This window comes from Carcharhinus amblyrhynchos, chromosome 34, assembly GCF_965287045.1.
Source record: "Carcharhinus amblyrhynchos chromosome 34, sCarAmb.v2.hapA, whole genome shotgun sequence".
NCBI lineage: Eukaryota > Metazoa > Chordata > Chondrichthyes > Carcharhiniformes > Carcharhinidae > Carcharhinus > Carcharhinus amblyrhynchos.
This window is the reverse complement of record NC_137357.1, coordinates 21,803,957-21,820,175: the sequence shown is the minus strand read 5'-3', so window position 1 is coordinate 21,820,175 and position 16,219 is coordinate 21,803,957. Positions and strand designations below refer to the sequence as shown.

Below are 16,219 nucleotides of genomic sequence, written 5' to 3'. Positions count from 1 at the left end.
AGACAATGAATGAACGGCAAAATTTAATGAACAGTAATGTGACAATGACTAAAGAATATTTCAGTAGTTCAAGATAAATATTGGCTCGGGCATAGGATAAAACTCTCCTACTCTTTGAATAGTGTCAAGGTATCTTTTAAATCCACCCATGTGGATAAAGAGAGCCTTGGTTTAACATCTCATTTGAACGTTAGTAGCTCTGACGGTACAGCACCGTTAAACACTTACCGGGAAGAGGACGGTTGTTTCATGGCCAGACTAGGCTGAGCAGGGTTACATGAAGAGAAAGTGGGGTCGCATGGAAGAATGATTCAAAATTGATTTCTCGCTGTCCCCTTTTGCATGCTTTCCTTGTTTCCCCACTGGAAATTGTTGTAAATTCCACTGCTCATATCCTATGTCAATCTAAATCTTTTTTTCATGTTTCTTTGCCCATCATACTTTGCTGATACACTAAAAACATCCACACGCCAATTTCAAAATCCTGTCTGCAATTACAAATTCCTCCTTGCCCATCGCTATCCTCTAAAACCCATTCTGCCCCTTGTCCTTACACATGCTCTCTACTTACTTGATTCTGGCTAGGTTTGCATTCCTCTTTATCTCTACAGCTCTTAAAATCCAAACCCTTCAACCAGTCAGAGGTTTCTCATTATTTGTTATTTAAGTCTTCTCCAAACCTACCTTGTCAACAGCAACAACTTATTTATTAACATTATGATTAGAAAACATGCTTCACAGGTGCTTCACAGAAGCATTGTCAATTTATTCAATTTCCATGTTCCAAATCTTAATTTTTGGTTAATTTTCACTTTTGTGAGGAATGCTGTGACATTTAGTGACGTGAATAGTTCTGTATAGTTGTACAAACGTTTTATATATGGGAAAGTCAGAAGCGTGTGGAGAAGTTAGAATATAGAAGAGGGCTAATTTGGAATTAACACAATAAGTTTTAAAGATGAGTAAAAAGTCAGTTGACTCGAAATTGGATCACATGGTGCTTGTTTTCAGGTGAGAAATGGACACTGGAGGACCCAATTTGGAGTGTGCTTGCAGACCCTCTTAGTCAGGCCTCCTTGCCTGTAACAGGTAAAGGGCCATTACCTTTTGAATTCAGAGTTCTAACACAATTTTAGGTTTCTTTTGTGGAATGCTGCGGTTAATTTAATTGGGTGAACACAAATTAGCAATAAAAGCCTTCAAAAGTACTGCTTGATGTCTGTGCCAAAAAGACACCAATCAGTCTTCATGTGGCATTATCGTTTGCTCTTGGTTTGGCATTGGAGCTGGGTGAGGACCAAACACTGACTGTTTGAAGCTGGTTGCACTATCATTAAAACTCATTGCATAGATTAAAAATTATTAGAATTAGTACAGTTGAACTAATCCTCTCCTTGAACATTTTTGTGGGGTAGAATATCTGTTTGACTATCTCCTTTTCTCACTGTAACATAGAATCATAGAAACCCTACAATGCAGAAGGAGGCCATTCAGCCCATCGAGTATGCACCTACCACAATCCCATCCAAGCCCTAACCCCATTTCCTGACATATTTGCCCATTAATCCCTCTAACCTATACAGGACACTAAGGGGCAATTTAGCACAGTCAACCAACCTAACCTATACATCTTTGGAGTGTGGGAGGAAACCGGAGCACCTAGAGGGAACCCACGCAGATACGAGGAGAATGTGCAAATTCCACACAGACAGTGACCCGAGCCGGGAATCGAACCCAGGTCCCTGGAGCTGTGAAGCACCAGTGCTAACCACTGTGGTACTGTGCCGCCCTGACTTGAGCCCTTTCTCCGAACTCCCACAAAAGCTATGATGGGGAATCAGGGGAACTGAAGAAGAATAGTTTAAGTAGCAAGTATCCTTTAAAAATACTGAAAGAAGTGTTTGATGTGATGACACTTTCTGAAAGACTAAACACTGAGGACTGATTTTAACACTGTGCAAGTGGATGGGTTTTGAGGGAATTAAAATCTTGCTTAGAAACTGTTTCCACCTGCAGGGAAGAGCAAAACTCAAGGTGAACAGTATAAGATAGTCATCATGCAATTAAGTAAGGAATTCAGGAGAAACATCTTTACCCAGTGAGTGGTGGGAACAGGGAATTCACTACCTCAAGAAATCTTTGAGGCAAATAGTATGCTGAATTTAAGGGGAGGCCTGATCAGCATATGAGAAAGTAAGGAACGGAGGTTGTTAGATGAGGAAGGATGGAAGGAGAGTTGAGTGGAGCATAAATGCCATCATACACTGGTTTGACCAAATGGTCTGTTTCTGTCCATTCTATGTAAATTTTTCCAGCATCTAATTTTAGGCTCTTGGGTAACTGAAATTGGTATATGAGTTACAAGTACATGCTGCAATGGAAACCCAAAATCTGTATAAATATACTACTTGGTACAAGACTAAGCAGTACAATGCAGTCACTACAAATTGCAGCTGAGTCCAATCCAATGTATCTTTGAACTAGGTGACATTGGACACTGCTGAGGAGCAAGATGCTGCCTGCTGTATTTCACTGCCTGAATGCAAAAGTCCGAAGGTCAATTGTAGCCTGACTGAAATCAATTAATTTAGCAAAGGGCAATGATCCAACCTGGAACCTCTCAGTCACCAAACTACACAAGCAGCTCCTCTAAAAAATAGACTTAGCCTCCGGTAAAGCTAGGATATGAATTGAAACTTCAAGGTCATATCTATGAGGAGTTTACTAAAAAATCACGCACAATCTTAGCGCTATTGAAATTTTTTTTTCACTTTGATTAAACTGGAGCAGGGAAAGGTTCTCAAGTTCAGTCAGGCTATCCAATCGTTTTAGGGCAACATAACACGGTAAAAGTAATTTCTTCAAACTACAGCTTATGTTAGCATATTTATTAGCATTTCTGTGTCATTTTCAACAAGCTTACTGTGATCACAGCTTGCTAAAAATGATCATCTTACAGAGATTTTACAGACACTCATTGCCTCAGCCTAGCTTCGTGCAAGCATTTAGTGAAGTCTGCCTCTTCAGTGCGAGCTCCTCTTGTGAATTGACATTTAAGCTTGAGAACTTGAAGTGTGATGTTAACGATTACAAGACGATTGGTGAACTGAGAGGATCGGAGTGTTTCTTTTTGCTAGTTTTTTTTCAGTGGGCTGATGCTCTTTGACACTTGTTGTGAAAATATTGTTTCATGTTTCATATGAATCATAAACTTAGTGGTGTTCCACAGGGATCAGTGCAGTGACTTCTATTGTTTGTAATGTATATAAATGATTTGGAAGAATAAATAGCTGGTAATGATTAGCAAGTTTATGGATAGGGATGAAAATTGTTAGAGAATACGGCAGGATAAATATACGCTGGAAAATTGGGCAGAGAAATGGCAGATGGAATTTAATCCGGACAAATGCGTTTTGGTAGATCCTGAGAGCGACAGAATAAATGGCAGAACATCAGGAGCATAGATACAGAGAGAGATCTGGGAGTACAGCTCCACAGATCCTTAAAAGTGGCACCACAGGTGGAAAAGGTAGTGAAGAAAGCATATGGCATGCTTGCCTTAATAGGCCAGGATATTGAGTATAAAAGTTGGTAGATTATGTTATAGTTATATAAAACATTAGTTGGGCCACATTTGGAATACTGTGTCCCATTCTGGTCACCACACTTCCAGAGGATGTGAAGGCTTTGGAGGGAGTACAGAAAAGATTTGTCAGGATGTTGCCTGGTATGGAGAGTATTAGCTATGAGGAGAGATTGAATAAACTGGGATTATTCTCCCTGGAAAGATGCAGGCTAAGGGCAACCTAATAGAAGTTTATATAAAATTATGAGGGGCATCGATAAGGTGAACAGTTGGAAGCTTTTTCCCAGGGCAGAAATGACAATTACAATGGGGACAAGTTCAAGGTAAGGGGCAAAGTTTCAGTGGAGATGTGCAGGGGAAGATTTTTTTACACAGAGCCTGAAATGCAGTGCCAAGTGAGGTAGTTGAGGCAAATACGTTAGCGACATTTAAGACTTATCTGGATAGACATATGAACAGGCGGGGTATTGAAGGATACGGACGGTTGGTCTGGATAGGACCAGTGCGGGTTTTGTGGGCCAAAGGGCCTGCTCCGGTGCTGTACTGTTCTTTATTCTTTGATATGGTATGAAGAGATGCATATGCCAGCTCTAAAGTTGACGGAAGAGTTAGTCCAGAGGTTTATTAGATTGATACCTGGAGTGAGTGAGTTATCTTATGAGGAAAAGTTAGACAGGCAAGCTTTTTTCCACAAGAGTTTAGAAGAGTGAAAGGTGATTTGATTGAAGTATACATGATCCTGAACAGTATTGACTAGGTGGACGTAGAAAGAATGTTTTCTCTTGTGGGTGAGTCCAGAACTAGGGGCACTAACTTTAAATTAGGGGTTGCCCTTTTAGGACAGAGGAGAACTTTTTTCTCTCAGAAGATTGTGCGACTTTGGAACTCTCTGCCTGAAAAGATAGTGGAGGTGGAAATTTTTAAGGTAGGTAGATTCTTGTTAGGCAAATGAATTAAAGTTCAAAGTTGCGGGTAGCTGGGGATGTGGAATTTGAAACACAAACAGGTCAGCCACGATCTTATCGAATGGCAGAACCCATCCGAGGCACCTAATGTGGCCTACTTCTCTGATTTAATATGTTTGCAGGTAAAAGAGGCAATCGTACATTAGCCATTGTATTATTGATGGTGAGAGGTAAAAATTTGCCTGCTGAAATGGCTAGTAGATTAATGAACACAAGGTTCAGAACAGGCAGGTATGCTTCTTTACTCACTTCCTGTTCAAACAGTTCAGTCACCATTCTAGCCATCCCCAGACTAACATTTCCTGAAGTTCAGCTGTACCCACTTAACAGAGCATCATAGGGAAACCTGGGTGCACATTTCCATTTGGAGCTGAGAATATCAGGCAAGGAAGAATCACAGTCTGTCTTCAACCTCACGATTTCTCACCCTGTCAGAAGCTATATGGTTTCAAGGCCACATCCAAGCTCAATCCATCACCTCAAGCTTAGTGCTGACAGGGTCAGAGGAGAGCATGAAGGGTTCTGGCAGCATGCCAAATATTCGAGCTGTGCCTGAACTGCTAGTCAATCACTTTCAATCAGCTTTGTAAAAAAAAATTGAATATTTTCTTGTTCTGATTCCTTGGATTTTATTCACGACTCTATGGTCAGTGACAGGAAATTAACACCATTCCAAATTCTTTACTGGCTTAATGATATTTCACAGTACCACATTGGTACTTTAACTCTAACACATTAAGAGCTGTTTGCGTTGCGTGGCCTTGCACAACATGCCTTTGGACATGAGTATTTTCAATGACTGTACTCAAGTACCTTGAGAGATGGTTTAAACATTTCTGAAGTAGTCAAACTTTAGGCATCTGAACCATTAAGAGACTTTGCTGCTGATTCTAGAGTACCGTAAATCTGTGGAAACCTTAGAAGCCCCGATGAACCGTTAAAGTTGCCGTAGCACCGTGGAACCTTTGGGGAACTGGACCCTATTGATGCATTACTAAAATTTCAAAAATGCTGGAGGACCTTTGGGAGGCAAAATCTTGAAGAAATCCATAAAAATTTCTGTAATATGTCAAACCTAAGCACATCTTATTTGCAGTTCCATACTTGCGTTGATTTCACATCTACTGTTTTCCATATATATGAATAATTTGTTCATTCAAACGTAGGCATTATAGAAGGATGTATTGAAAGTAGAATATAAAAAATTATTGGTAACATCCTGCGGGAGACTACTTTAACATCTGGGAAGCAAAGCCCATGTGTACAGAAGCCTTTCCTCCAGTCATTATTTGGGGTGTCACATTTCATGTCCTTGAACCATTTGTGTTATTTGTCATGAGTGTACAATACCCCATTTGTGTTATTTGTCATGAGTGTACAATACAGTGTATTCTTCAACACCATTCCTCTCAATTTTTCAAAGACAATGCTACTTTTTTCAAAAATGTTCTGCTCAATATGTGGAATGTGAATGCTCGGAAATGGGATACTGCTATTTGAGTCACCCAGTGCCAAGCATACGCTTAAGTTAATTTAAACAGAGGAAAATCTCCATGTGTTTCCATCAGTACTCAGCTCCAACCTCGGAAAAGCACTTTCTGTTACACCTGTGGGATATTTCTCCATTTTCCATCTGGGGAAAAATTTGCCATGAGTTCCAATTGCCTACAGTTTGTACTATTACATATGGCCTGATGGTCACATCCATTAGGAATTGGGTTGAGACTGTCCTGAATTCATTTCACACAGGATCCTTCCTGGCAACAAATGGACAACCTGGGTTGAATCTGAATCAGTTTGACAGCGCTGAATCAGTTTCTCCTTGCGTCACCCAGTCCCAATCCTTTTTTAACGCAATCAACTTGAGATGGGCACCTCTCGTATCACTGAGATATTTCTCTCCCAGGTCTCCTTTGCGGTCTACTTCAGGAGTTCCCAAAAAGGGGTCCATGGAATTCCAGTATTCCGTCAGAGGACACTGTGGAAATTCTGGCAACCATGTGACAAAAAGGTAGTAACTTTTTAAAAAGAAACCTGAAAAAGTAGCACACAATCTAAAATGCACATGTAAGTCAGCTGAAGAAGCAAAAGTCCAACAAAGAGCAACAGTCCCAAACCGAAGAAGAAATATCAAATTGACCAGATCGCATTCTCTCTGAGCTTTGGCTTCTGATAGGCTTACTAGTCAGCCTACGTTTGGAGAAGTAAGGCTCTGATTGGCCAATTTGATTTGTTGTTCGTTTTTGTTGCTGGGCAGGAAAGTGGCGGAACGAGCGGAACCATGATCCATATCGTGAAGGAGCAGTAACTGCGATGGAGGTAAGTACTCGTGTTCAGTATCAACTACATCCTGCGAACACATTTAAAACTAATAAACTAAATGCAATGTGAGTGCCAGGAGAGGGGATTCAAGTGAGGGGGTGAAATGATATTATTGAATGATAAGAACGGTGGGGTTTCTGGATGTTCTTGGGAGGTCATGAGAGTTCCTGGATGGAAAAGTTTGGGAAACCCTGGTTTATTTGACTGAATAACACCTATTAATGCCAATTTAAGGGCAATTTTGGGCAATCATGCTAATAACTTGATTTTTCACTTGAAAAACTTGACAAACTTGTAAAAGTAGGCAATATATCACACAAGTGAGCTTTTAAGACTTCCAAATAATGCCACCAGTGCTGGCCTAAATTTATATCTTTCTGCCCAAGATACAGTGTTTAAGCATCCTGTCCCATCTAGGTACGTCTGACAAACATGAAGCATTCATGACTTGAAAAGTTGAAGTAAGATTGGAGTAGCCTTGCCTTGGTGGTGATAATTGTCAGACAATGGTCCAAAGACCATAGAACATAGAAAAACTACAGCACAAACAGGCTCTTCGGCCCACAAGTTGCTCCGAACGTATCCCTACCTACTAGGCTTACCTATAACCCTCTATCTTACTAAGTCCCATGTACTCATCCAAAAGTCTCTTAAAAGACCCTATCAAATCTGCCTCCACCACCACTGCCGGCAACTGATTCCACGCACCCACCACCCTGAGTGAAAAACTTATCCCTGACATCTCCTCTGTACCTACTCCCCAGCATCCTAAACCTGTGTCCCCTTGTGGCAGCCATTTCAGTCCTGGGAAAAAGCCTCTGAGAATCCACTCAATCGCTATCTCTCAACATCTTATACACCTCTATCAGTTCTCTCTCATCCTTCATCTCTCTAAGGAGAAAAGACCGAGCTCTCTCAACCTATCCTCATAAGACATGCCACCTATTCCAGGCAACATCCTTGTAAATCTCCTCTGCATCCTTTCAATGGCTTCCACATCCTTCCTGTAATGAGGTGACCAGAGCTGAGCACAGTACTCCAAGTGGGGTCTGACCAGGGTCTTATACAGCTGCAGCATTATCTCCTGACTCCTAGACTCAGTTCCTCAATTGATGAAGGCCAGTACACCATACGCCTTCTTAACCACATCCTCTACCTGCAAAGCTGATTTGAGAGTCCTATGAACCCGGACCCCAAGATCCTTCTGATCTTCCACACTGCTAAGAGTCATATCCTTAATATTATATTCCGTCATCCCACTTGACCTGCCAAAATGAACCACCACATACTTATCCAGGTTAAAGTCCTTCCACCACTTCTTCACCCAGTCTTGCATTCTATCTATGTCTTGTTGCAACTTCTGACATTCCTCCAAACTATCCACAACACCTCCAACCTTTGTGTCATCTGCAAACTTACCAACCCATCCCTCCACTTCCTCATCCAGGTCATTTATAAAAATCACAAAGAGCAAAGGTCCCAAAACAGATCCCTGGGGCAGTCCACTGGTGACCGACTTCCATGCAGAAAAAGAACCACCTACAACCACTCTTTGCCTTCTGTGGGCAAGCCAGTTCTGGATCCACAAAGCAACGTCCCCTTGGATCCTATGTGCTCTCACTTTCTAAATAAGCCTTGCATGGAGGACCTTATCAAAAGCCTTGCTGAAACCCATATAAACCACACCTACTGCTCTTCCTCCTTCAGTGTGTTTAGTCACATCTTCAAAAAACTCAACCAGGCTCGTTAGGCACGATCTGCCTTTGACAAAGCCGTGCTGACTATGTTTAATCATACTATACCTCTTCAAATGTTCATAAATCCTGTCTCTCAGGATCTTCTCCATCAACTTACCAACCACTGAGGTTAGACTCACCGGTTGATAATTTCCTGGGCTGTCTCTACTCCCTTTCTTGAATAGAGGAACCACATCCGCAATCCTCCAGAACCTCTCCCATCTCCATTGACGCAAAGATCATTGCTAGAGGCTCTGCAATCACTTCCCTCGCCTCCCACAGTAACCTGGGGTACATCCCATCCGATCCTGGCGACTTAACTAACTTGATGCTTTTCAAAAGCTCCAACACATCCTCTTTCTTAATGTCAACATACTGAAGCTTTTCAGTCCACCGCAAGCCTGCACTACACCCACCAAGATTCTTTTCCACTGTGAATACTGAAGTAAAATATTCATTGAGCACCTCTGCTATTTCTACCGATTCTCTACAAACTTTCCCACCATCACATTTGATAGGTCCTATTCCTTCACATCTCATCCTTTTGCTCTTCACATACTTGTAGAATGCCTTGGGGTTTTCCTTAATCTTAACTGCCAAGGCCTTCTCATGACCCCTTCTCGCTCTCCTAAGTCCCTTCTTAAGTTCCTTCCCACAAGTCATACTCCTCCAGACCCCTATCATCGCCAAGCTCCCTGAACCTTTTGTATGCTTTTCTTTTCTTTTTGACTAGATTCATTACAACTTTTGCGCACCATGGTTCCTGTAACCTACCAAAACTTCCCTGTCGTGCAGAACTCCAGACAAACATTCCTTGAAAATCTGCCACATTACATAGAACGTAGAACACTACAGCACAAACAGGCCCTTCGGCCCACAAGTTGCACTGATCATATCCCTACCTACCAGGCCTATCTATAACCCTCAATCCCATGAAATCCCATGTACTCATCCAGAAGTCTCTTAAAAGACCCCAACGAGTTTGCCTCCACCACCGCCGATGACAGCCGATTCCACTCACTCACCACCCTCTGAGTGAAAAACTTACCCCTGACATCTCCTCTGTACCTACTCCCCAGCACCTTAAACCTGTGTCCTCTCGTAGCAACCATTTCAGCCCTGGGAAATAGCCTCCAAGAATCCACCCTATCTATACCTCTCAGCATCTTATAAACCTCTATCAGGTTGCCTGTCAATCTTCGTCTCTCCAGGGAGAAAAGACCAAGCTCTCTCAACCTATCCTCATAAGACAGGCCACCCAATCCAGGCAACATCCTTGTAAATCTCCTTTGCACCCTTTCAGTAGCTTCCACATCCTTCTTATAGTGAGGCGACCAGAACTGCACACAGTACTCCAAGTGGGGTCTGACAAGGGTCTTGTAAAGTTGCAGCATTATCTCCCGACTCCTAAACTCAATCCCTCGATTGATGAAGGCCAGTACACCATATGCCTTCAAGACCACATCCTCCACCTGCGAGGTCAATTTAAGAGTCCTATGGACCCGGACCCCATGTCCTTCTGATCCTCTACACTGCTAAGAGTCCTGCCCTTGATATTATACTCCTTCATCCCATTGGACCTGCCAAAATGGACCACTGAACAATTATCACGGTTGAAGTCCATCTGCCACTTCTCCACCCAGTCTTGCATCCTATCTATGTCTCACTGCAACTTCTGACATCCCTCCAGACTATCCACAACACCACCAACCTTCAGCAAACTTACGAACCCATCCCTCCACTTCCTCATCCAGGTCATTTATGAAAATGACAAACGGCAAGGGTCCTAGAACAGATCCCTGGGGCACTCCACTGGTGACCAACCTCCATGCAGAAAAATACCCATCTACAACCACTCTCTGTCTTCTGCAGGCAAGCCAGTTTTGGATCCACAAGGCAACAGCCCCTTGGATCCAATGCCCTCTCACCTTCTCAAGAAGCCTTGCATGGGGGACCTTATCAAACACCTTGCTGAAGTCTATATAAACCACATCCACCGCTCTTCCTTCATCAGTGTGTTCAGTCACATTTTCAAAGAACTCAACTAGGCTCATAAGGCACGACCTGCCTTTGACAAAGCCGTGCTGACGACTTTTGATCATACTAAACTTCTCTAAATGTTCATAAATCTTGTCCCTCAGTATCCTCTCCATCAACTTACCAACCACTGAGGTCAGACTCACCAGTCAGTAATTTCCCGGGCTATCCCTGTTCCCTTTCTTGAAAATAGGAACCACATCCGCAATTCTCCAATCCTCCGGAATCTCTCTCATCTCCACTGACGACGCAAAGATCATCGCCAGACGACGCAAAGATCATAATGTACATTACTTCTGTACATTTCCCTGAGAAAACCTCCTTCCAATTTTTGCCCCTAATTTCCTGCCTGATGGCTTCGTAATTCACCTTACTCCAGATAAACACTTTCCTAGCTTGCCTGATCCTATCTCTCTCCAATGCTAGTGTAAAGGAGATAGAGTTATGATCGCTATCCCCAAGATGCTGTCCCACTGAGAGATGCAACACCTGTCCAGGTTCATTAGCCAATACCAGATTGAGTACAGCCTCTCCTCTTGTAGGCTTATCCACACACTGTATCAGGAAACCCTCCTGAACACACCTAACAAACTCCTCATCCAAACCCCTTACCCTAGGGATATTCCAATCGGTGTTTGGGAAATTAACGTCTCCCATCACGACAGCTGTTATTACTACATCTCTCCAGGAACTGTTTCCCTATCTGCTCCTCAACATCCCTGTTACTATTGGGCGGCCTATAGAAAGCACCCAGCAAAGTTATTGACCCCTTCCTGTTCTGAACTTCCACCCACAGAGACTCCGTAGACAATCCCTCCATGGCGTCCATCTTTTCTATCGTCGTGACACCGTCTCTGATCAACAGTGCCACTCCCCCACCTCTTTTGCCTCAATCCCTGTCCCTCCTGAAACCCGGCATTTGAAGTAACCAGTCCTGGCAAGTCCATGCTGATGTTTCATTTGCAGAATTGAGTATTATTGGAGTTGTCATTTTTCAAATGAGAGGTTAAACCAAGACCTCATTAACTTGTCACATGGACATCAAAGATTATTTTGCCAACATTTGGGTTACATCTATCCATCATTGATTGTGGTGCTTTACTGAGCACAAACTACTGCTGTGTTTGGCTAATTGTACAATGTGCTGCTGATAAGAAATGTGTAACATAAATGCAATTGCTCCATGCTCTTCCAGTCTACAGGTTTCCCATCCATCGTCTCCATACTCTTTTTTGACTTTAATACCTTGATATGCCTAGGTTTGTCATTTTAAAAATTACCCCACAACCAAATAATCTATTCTGTAAAGTCTGAGCATATTGGCGAATCTGCTTACATTCCTTGACGTAAAACCTGGGTTCACTAAAATACCCTTTCAAAAATATTTTGCAGTTTATTTTTAAAGAAAACATTGAGCTTCATAGCAATGGGATTGCCTTAGATTTTCTGTCTAAACTATTAAATTGATTTAAAATAATAGTTGGGTCAATCTTGCCAACTGACAATCCCAAACAGTGTTTCGGGAATGCCATAGCACACTGCACCATGGATTGAAGACACATAGCTGTGTGCTGTGATTGCCCACACAGTAAAATCCTGATTCTGATCTGAAAGCAATTGTTAAAATGGAGATCAGACATCTCCTACTTCAATGGTGATGAAGTGAAAATGGTCGAGAGCTTCATGTGTCTTGGTGTTCAGGTCATCAACAATCTGTCCTGGTCCCTCTACACTGATGCTATAGTTAAGAAAGTTCACCAATGCCTCAAATTTCTCAGAAGGCTAAGGAAATTTGGCATGATCATTACGACTCTCACTAATTTTTTGACCATTGAAAGCATCCTTTTTGGATGTGTCACAGGTTGGTATGGCTCTTGCTTTGTCCAAGACTGCAAGAAATTACGAAGAGTTGTGAACATAGTCCAGTCCATCATGCAAACCAGGCTCTCATGCATTGACTCTGTCTATTCTTCCCGCTGCCTCAGGAAAGCAGCCAGCGTAATCAAGGACCCCACGTACCCCAAACGTACTCTTTTCCACCTTTTTCTGTCAGGAAAAGATACTGGTCCCCTCATGTCTTAAGCTGATCTTTCTCTTCACTCTACCTGTAACTGCAATGATACATCCTGCAACCTATTCTTTCTTCTCCTCTATGTACTCTATGAACAGTATGTTTTGACCATAGAGAGCAAGAAACAATACTTTTCACTGTATCCCAAAACATGTGACAATAATAAGTCAAATCTAATCCTCAACAGAGGAGGAAAAAACCATGAAACATTAAATAATCTGATTTGAATAAGGCCCTGCCATGCGGAAGCTGAGTTCATGTCCTCATGGGTGGGCAAGCTCAGAGACAAAGACAGCAGATGGAACTGGGCTCAGTGACAATTGTCACCTTACACTAGACAACATGCCAAAATAGTGTTCATACCCAAGAATGAAAAATGGACTTACCTTCTGTAGGGTCAAGGCGACGGGCCCTTCGTCCATGCTTGGAATTGTTGTGCACAAACATGTTGTCGGAGACAGCCAGCACATGACCATCAACATTAATTGTCGTTGATAAAACAACCTGCGAAGCAAGGTGCAAGGAAATGTAACTTAGTGTGGACCTAACTTGCAAAGACATTCTTTCTGTGGTGATCCAAATCTCCAAAATTGCGTTCCCCAACAAGCAATTAGTAAATCCCACCGACATTGTAAATGGGAATTTGAAAACGTGAAAATATTTCCCAAAGTGTCTGTTTGCCTGATGTGAATTGAGCCACCAGGACAGGAAAAGTGTTGTCCATTATCAACGATGAGTGAGCTTATCCTGGTTCGGATAACAGTAATGTTACTTTTGTCACCTGTGCCCTGACTGAAGGAGGGAAAATATCAGTCAATTTTTCCATTCATATTTACCATGCAGGGAAAGCCATTTAAGTTACAAAAGGGGTCGAGAAGAATATCCATTTGTTTATGAACAGAAATAGATTTAACAGGCATTGTAGAATTGGGTTATTTTGATTGATTTCTGAAAATTGGGCAGAATTGTTGAGAATCTGTTCATAAGCTAAATTCACATTGCAGTGAAGTACTGAGGGAGCATCGCATTATTAGAGATGCAATCGGACTTTAAATTAATGCCTCATTAGGTGCTTCCGATTAATGTTGACTATCTCCTAGCACTGCTCAGAGAAGAGCAACAAGTTCTACTGTCTTAGTCAATGTTCGTCTCTGGCCTAAAACAACAATTAACTCCTTTTTCCTTTTATTGTTTTTTGTGAGATCTTGCTTTGTGAAGATGGCCAGACTTTTCCATTGCTCAGGCAGGCAAGTGCCTGACCTGGCAGCACATAAAATTGTGTGCGAAGAGTTCAGGCAAGTGTCCCAATTTCATTGAGCGATCACACAATGTTTCAGTTGGCAGGTGCATATGGGAGTTGGAAGCATGCCGCCAACAATTGAGCAGGCAATTAGGCTCATTAAGGAATCAATAAAAATGATTTCACATGGCCTGTCCACTTTTACGGTTGGTGGGCAGACCAATTGGCCAGGCAACCTTCACAATTTGGTTACAACTTCAGTCCAGGGCGGGATGAATTGTCAGGTCTTAAATAAAATTAAAGAAGGAAGGGCTGAGGTCCTGCTGTCAGGTGTTTAAATATACTGCCTGGACACAGATTTACTGCATGTTTTCGCCACATTTAATTTGTGGAGGTCTGCATCTTCCTGAGACAGCTCTATAGCACTGTTCATCTTGAGGGAGCCCATGAGAAGCACCACTCTTTTCCTGACACCCACCATCTTCCCAACCCCTGTCACACTGGGGTTAATTGCAACTGGAAACACATTTCACGTCTGCTTGTGGACACACCGGTGTGCGCGCCTCATTTGCTTCCATAACGGAACTTCATACCTTGAAGCAATTTCATAGATTGTATGCAGCTTTTGACTTATTAAACAGCTTGCGGTATCTTGAAATTTCGAGAAATAACTATTAGTTTGAAATTTGTTAGTCGTTGTCAAACTACAAAACCAGTTGACAAAATTGTTAACACACTCAATAATGATTAAATAATTAGTAGTTGGGTTAAAACCCTCAACAGCCAAAGAATAAGGGTATAAGGGGATATGTATGTGTGACTTCCAACACGGTTTGTACATAGTGGGTTAGATTATTGCTGCAAAAGCTATATGAGAAATTTCAAATGAAAATCCTGAAGCAAAAAGGCCCCTTTGTCTTTGATGCCAGCTGGCTGTGAAGAATGGCAGACAAATAAGAGCAAGAGATACTGGAACAAGAGAACAAAGCAATGTGCTGGATTGACTGAGGCTATTAAAGTCCATTAAACTGATTTCAAGTCCAAAAAATGCCTCACAAGATTCAATAACATTCTTCACTAAATATACATCTATTCCCCTGTTAGAAACCTTAACCTTCAACACTATTATTCCCACAAAACTCATCTCCAAGCTCCGTGGCCTGGGCCTCGGCACCTCCCTCTGCAACTTCCTAACTCACAGACCACAATCAGTAAAGATAGGCAACGACACCTTCTCCATGATCGTCCTCAATACCTGTTCCTCACAAAGCTGTGTTCTCAGCCCCCAACCATACTCCTTATACACCGATGACTGTGCGGCCAAATTCCTCTTCAATTCAATTTTCAAGTTTGCTTACGACACCATCATAATGGGTCAGATCTCAAACGATGATGAGACAGAGTGCAGGTGCGAGATAGAGAAAATGGTGAACTGGTGCGGAAACAATAATCTCCCCCTTAATGTCAACAAAATGAAGGAGATTGTCATTGATTTCAGGAAGCATAAAGGGGAACATGCCTGTCTACATCAATGGGAACGACGTAGAAAGGGTCAAGAGCTTCAAGTTATAGAACATAGAGCATAAAACAGTACAGCACCGTACAGGCCTTTCGGTCCTCAATGTTGTGCCGAGCTATGTACAAACCCAAGATCAAGCTATCCCACTCTCTATAATTCTGGTGTGCTCTATGTGCCTATCCAATAAGCACTTGAAAGTTCCTAAAGTGTCCAACTCCACTATCACAGCAGGCAGTGCATTCCACACCCCAACCACTCTCTGAGTAAAGAATCTACCTCGGACATCCCTCCTATATCTCCCAGCATGAACCTTATAGTTATGCCCACCAGTTACAGCTACATCCACCTGAGGAAGTAGTCTCTGCACATCCACTCTATCTATCCCCCTCATCATTTTATAAACATTTATTAAGTCACCTCTCATCAAAGTTTTTAGGTGTCCAGATCACCAACAACCTGTCCTGCCCCCACCCCCCCCACTCCATCCATGCTGACACAACAGTTAAGAAAGCCCAACAACACCTCTACTTTCTCAGAAGACGAAGGAAATTTGGCATGTCAGCTATGACTCTCACCAACTTTTACATGCACCAAAGAAAGCATTCTTTCTGGGTGTATTACAGCTTGGTATGGCTCCTGTTCTGCCCAAGACCGCAAAGAACTGCAAAAGGTCGTGAATGTAACCTAATCAATCATGCAAACCAGCCTCCCATTCATTGACTCTGTCTACACTTCCCACTGCC

The 16,219-nt window shown here is 42.4% G+C and overlaps 1 protein-coding gene across 5 annotated transcripts in view; it reads right to left on the bottom strand.

Annotated features, from left to right (window-relative positions):
* LOC145361426 (transcription factor COE2) overlaps positions 1–16,219 on the bottom strand; it is a 305,378-nt gene that overhangs the window by 88,419 nt on the left and 200,740 nt on the right. For all 5 annotated transcript variants that reach the window (XM_080217170.1, XM_080217168.1, XM_080217171.1 and 2 more), the window contains one exon: positions 13,104–13,221. In XM_080217170.1, the coding sequence (XP_080073296.1) occupies positions 13,104–13,221 (118 nt within the window). The remainder of the gene's footprint in view (positions 1–13,103; positions 13,222–16,219) is intronic.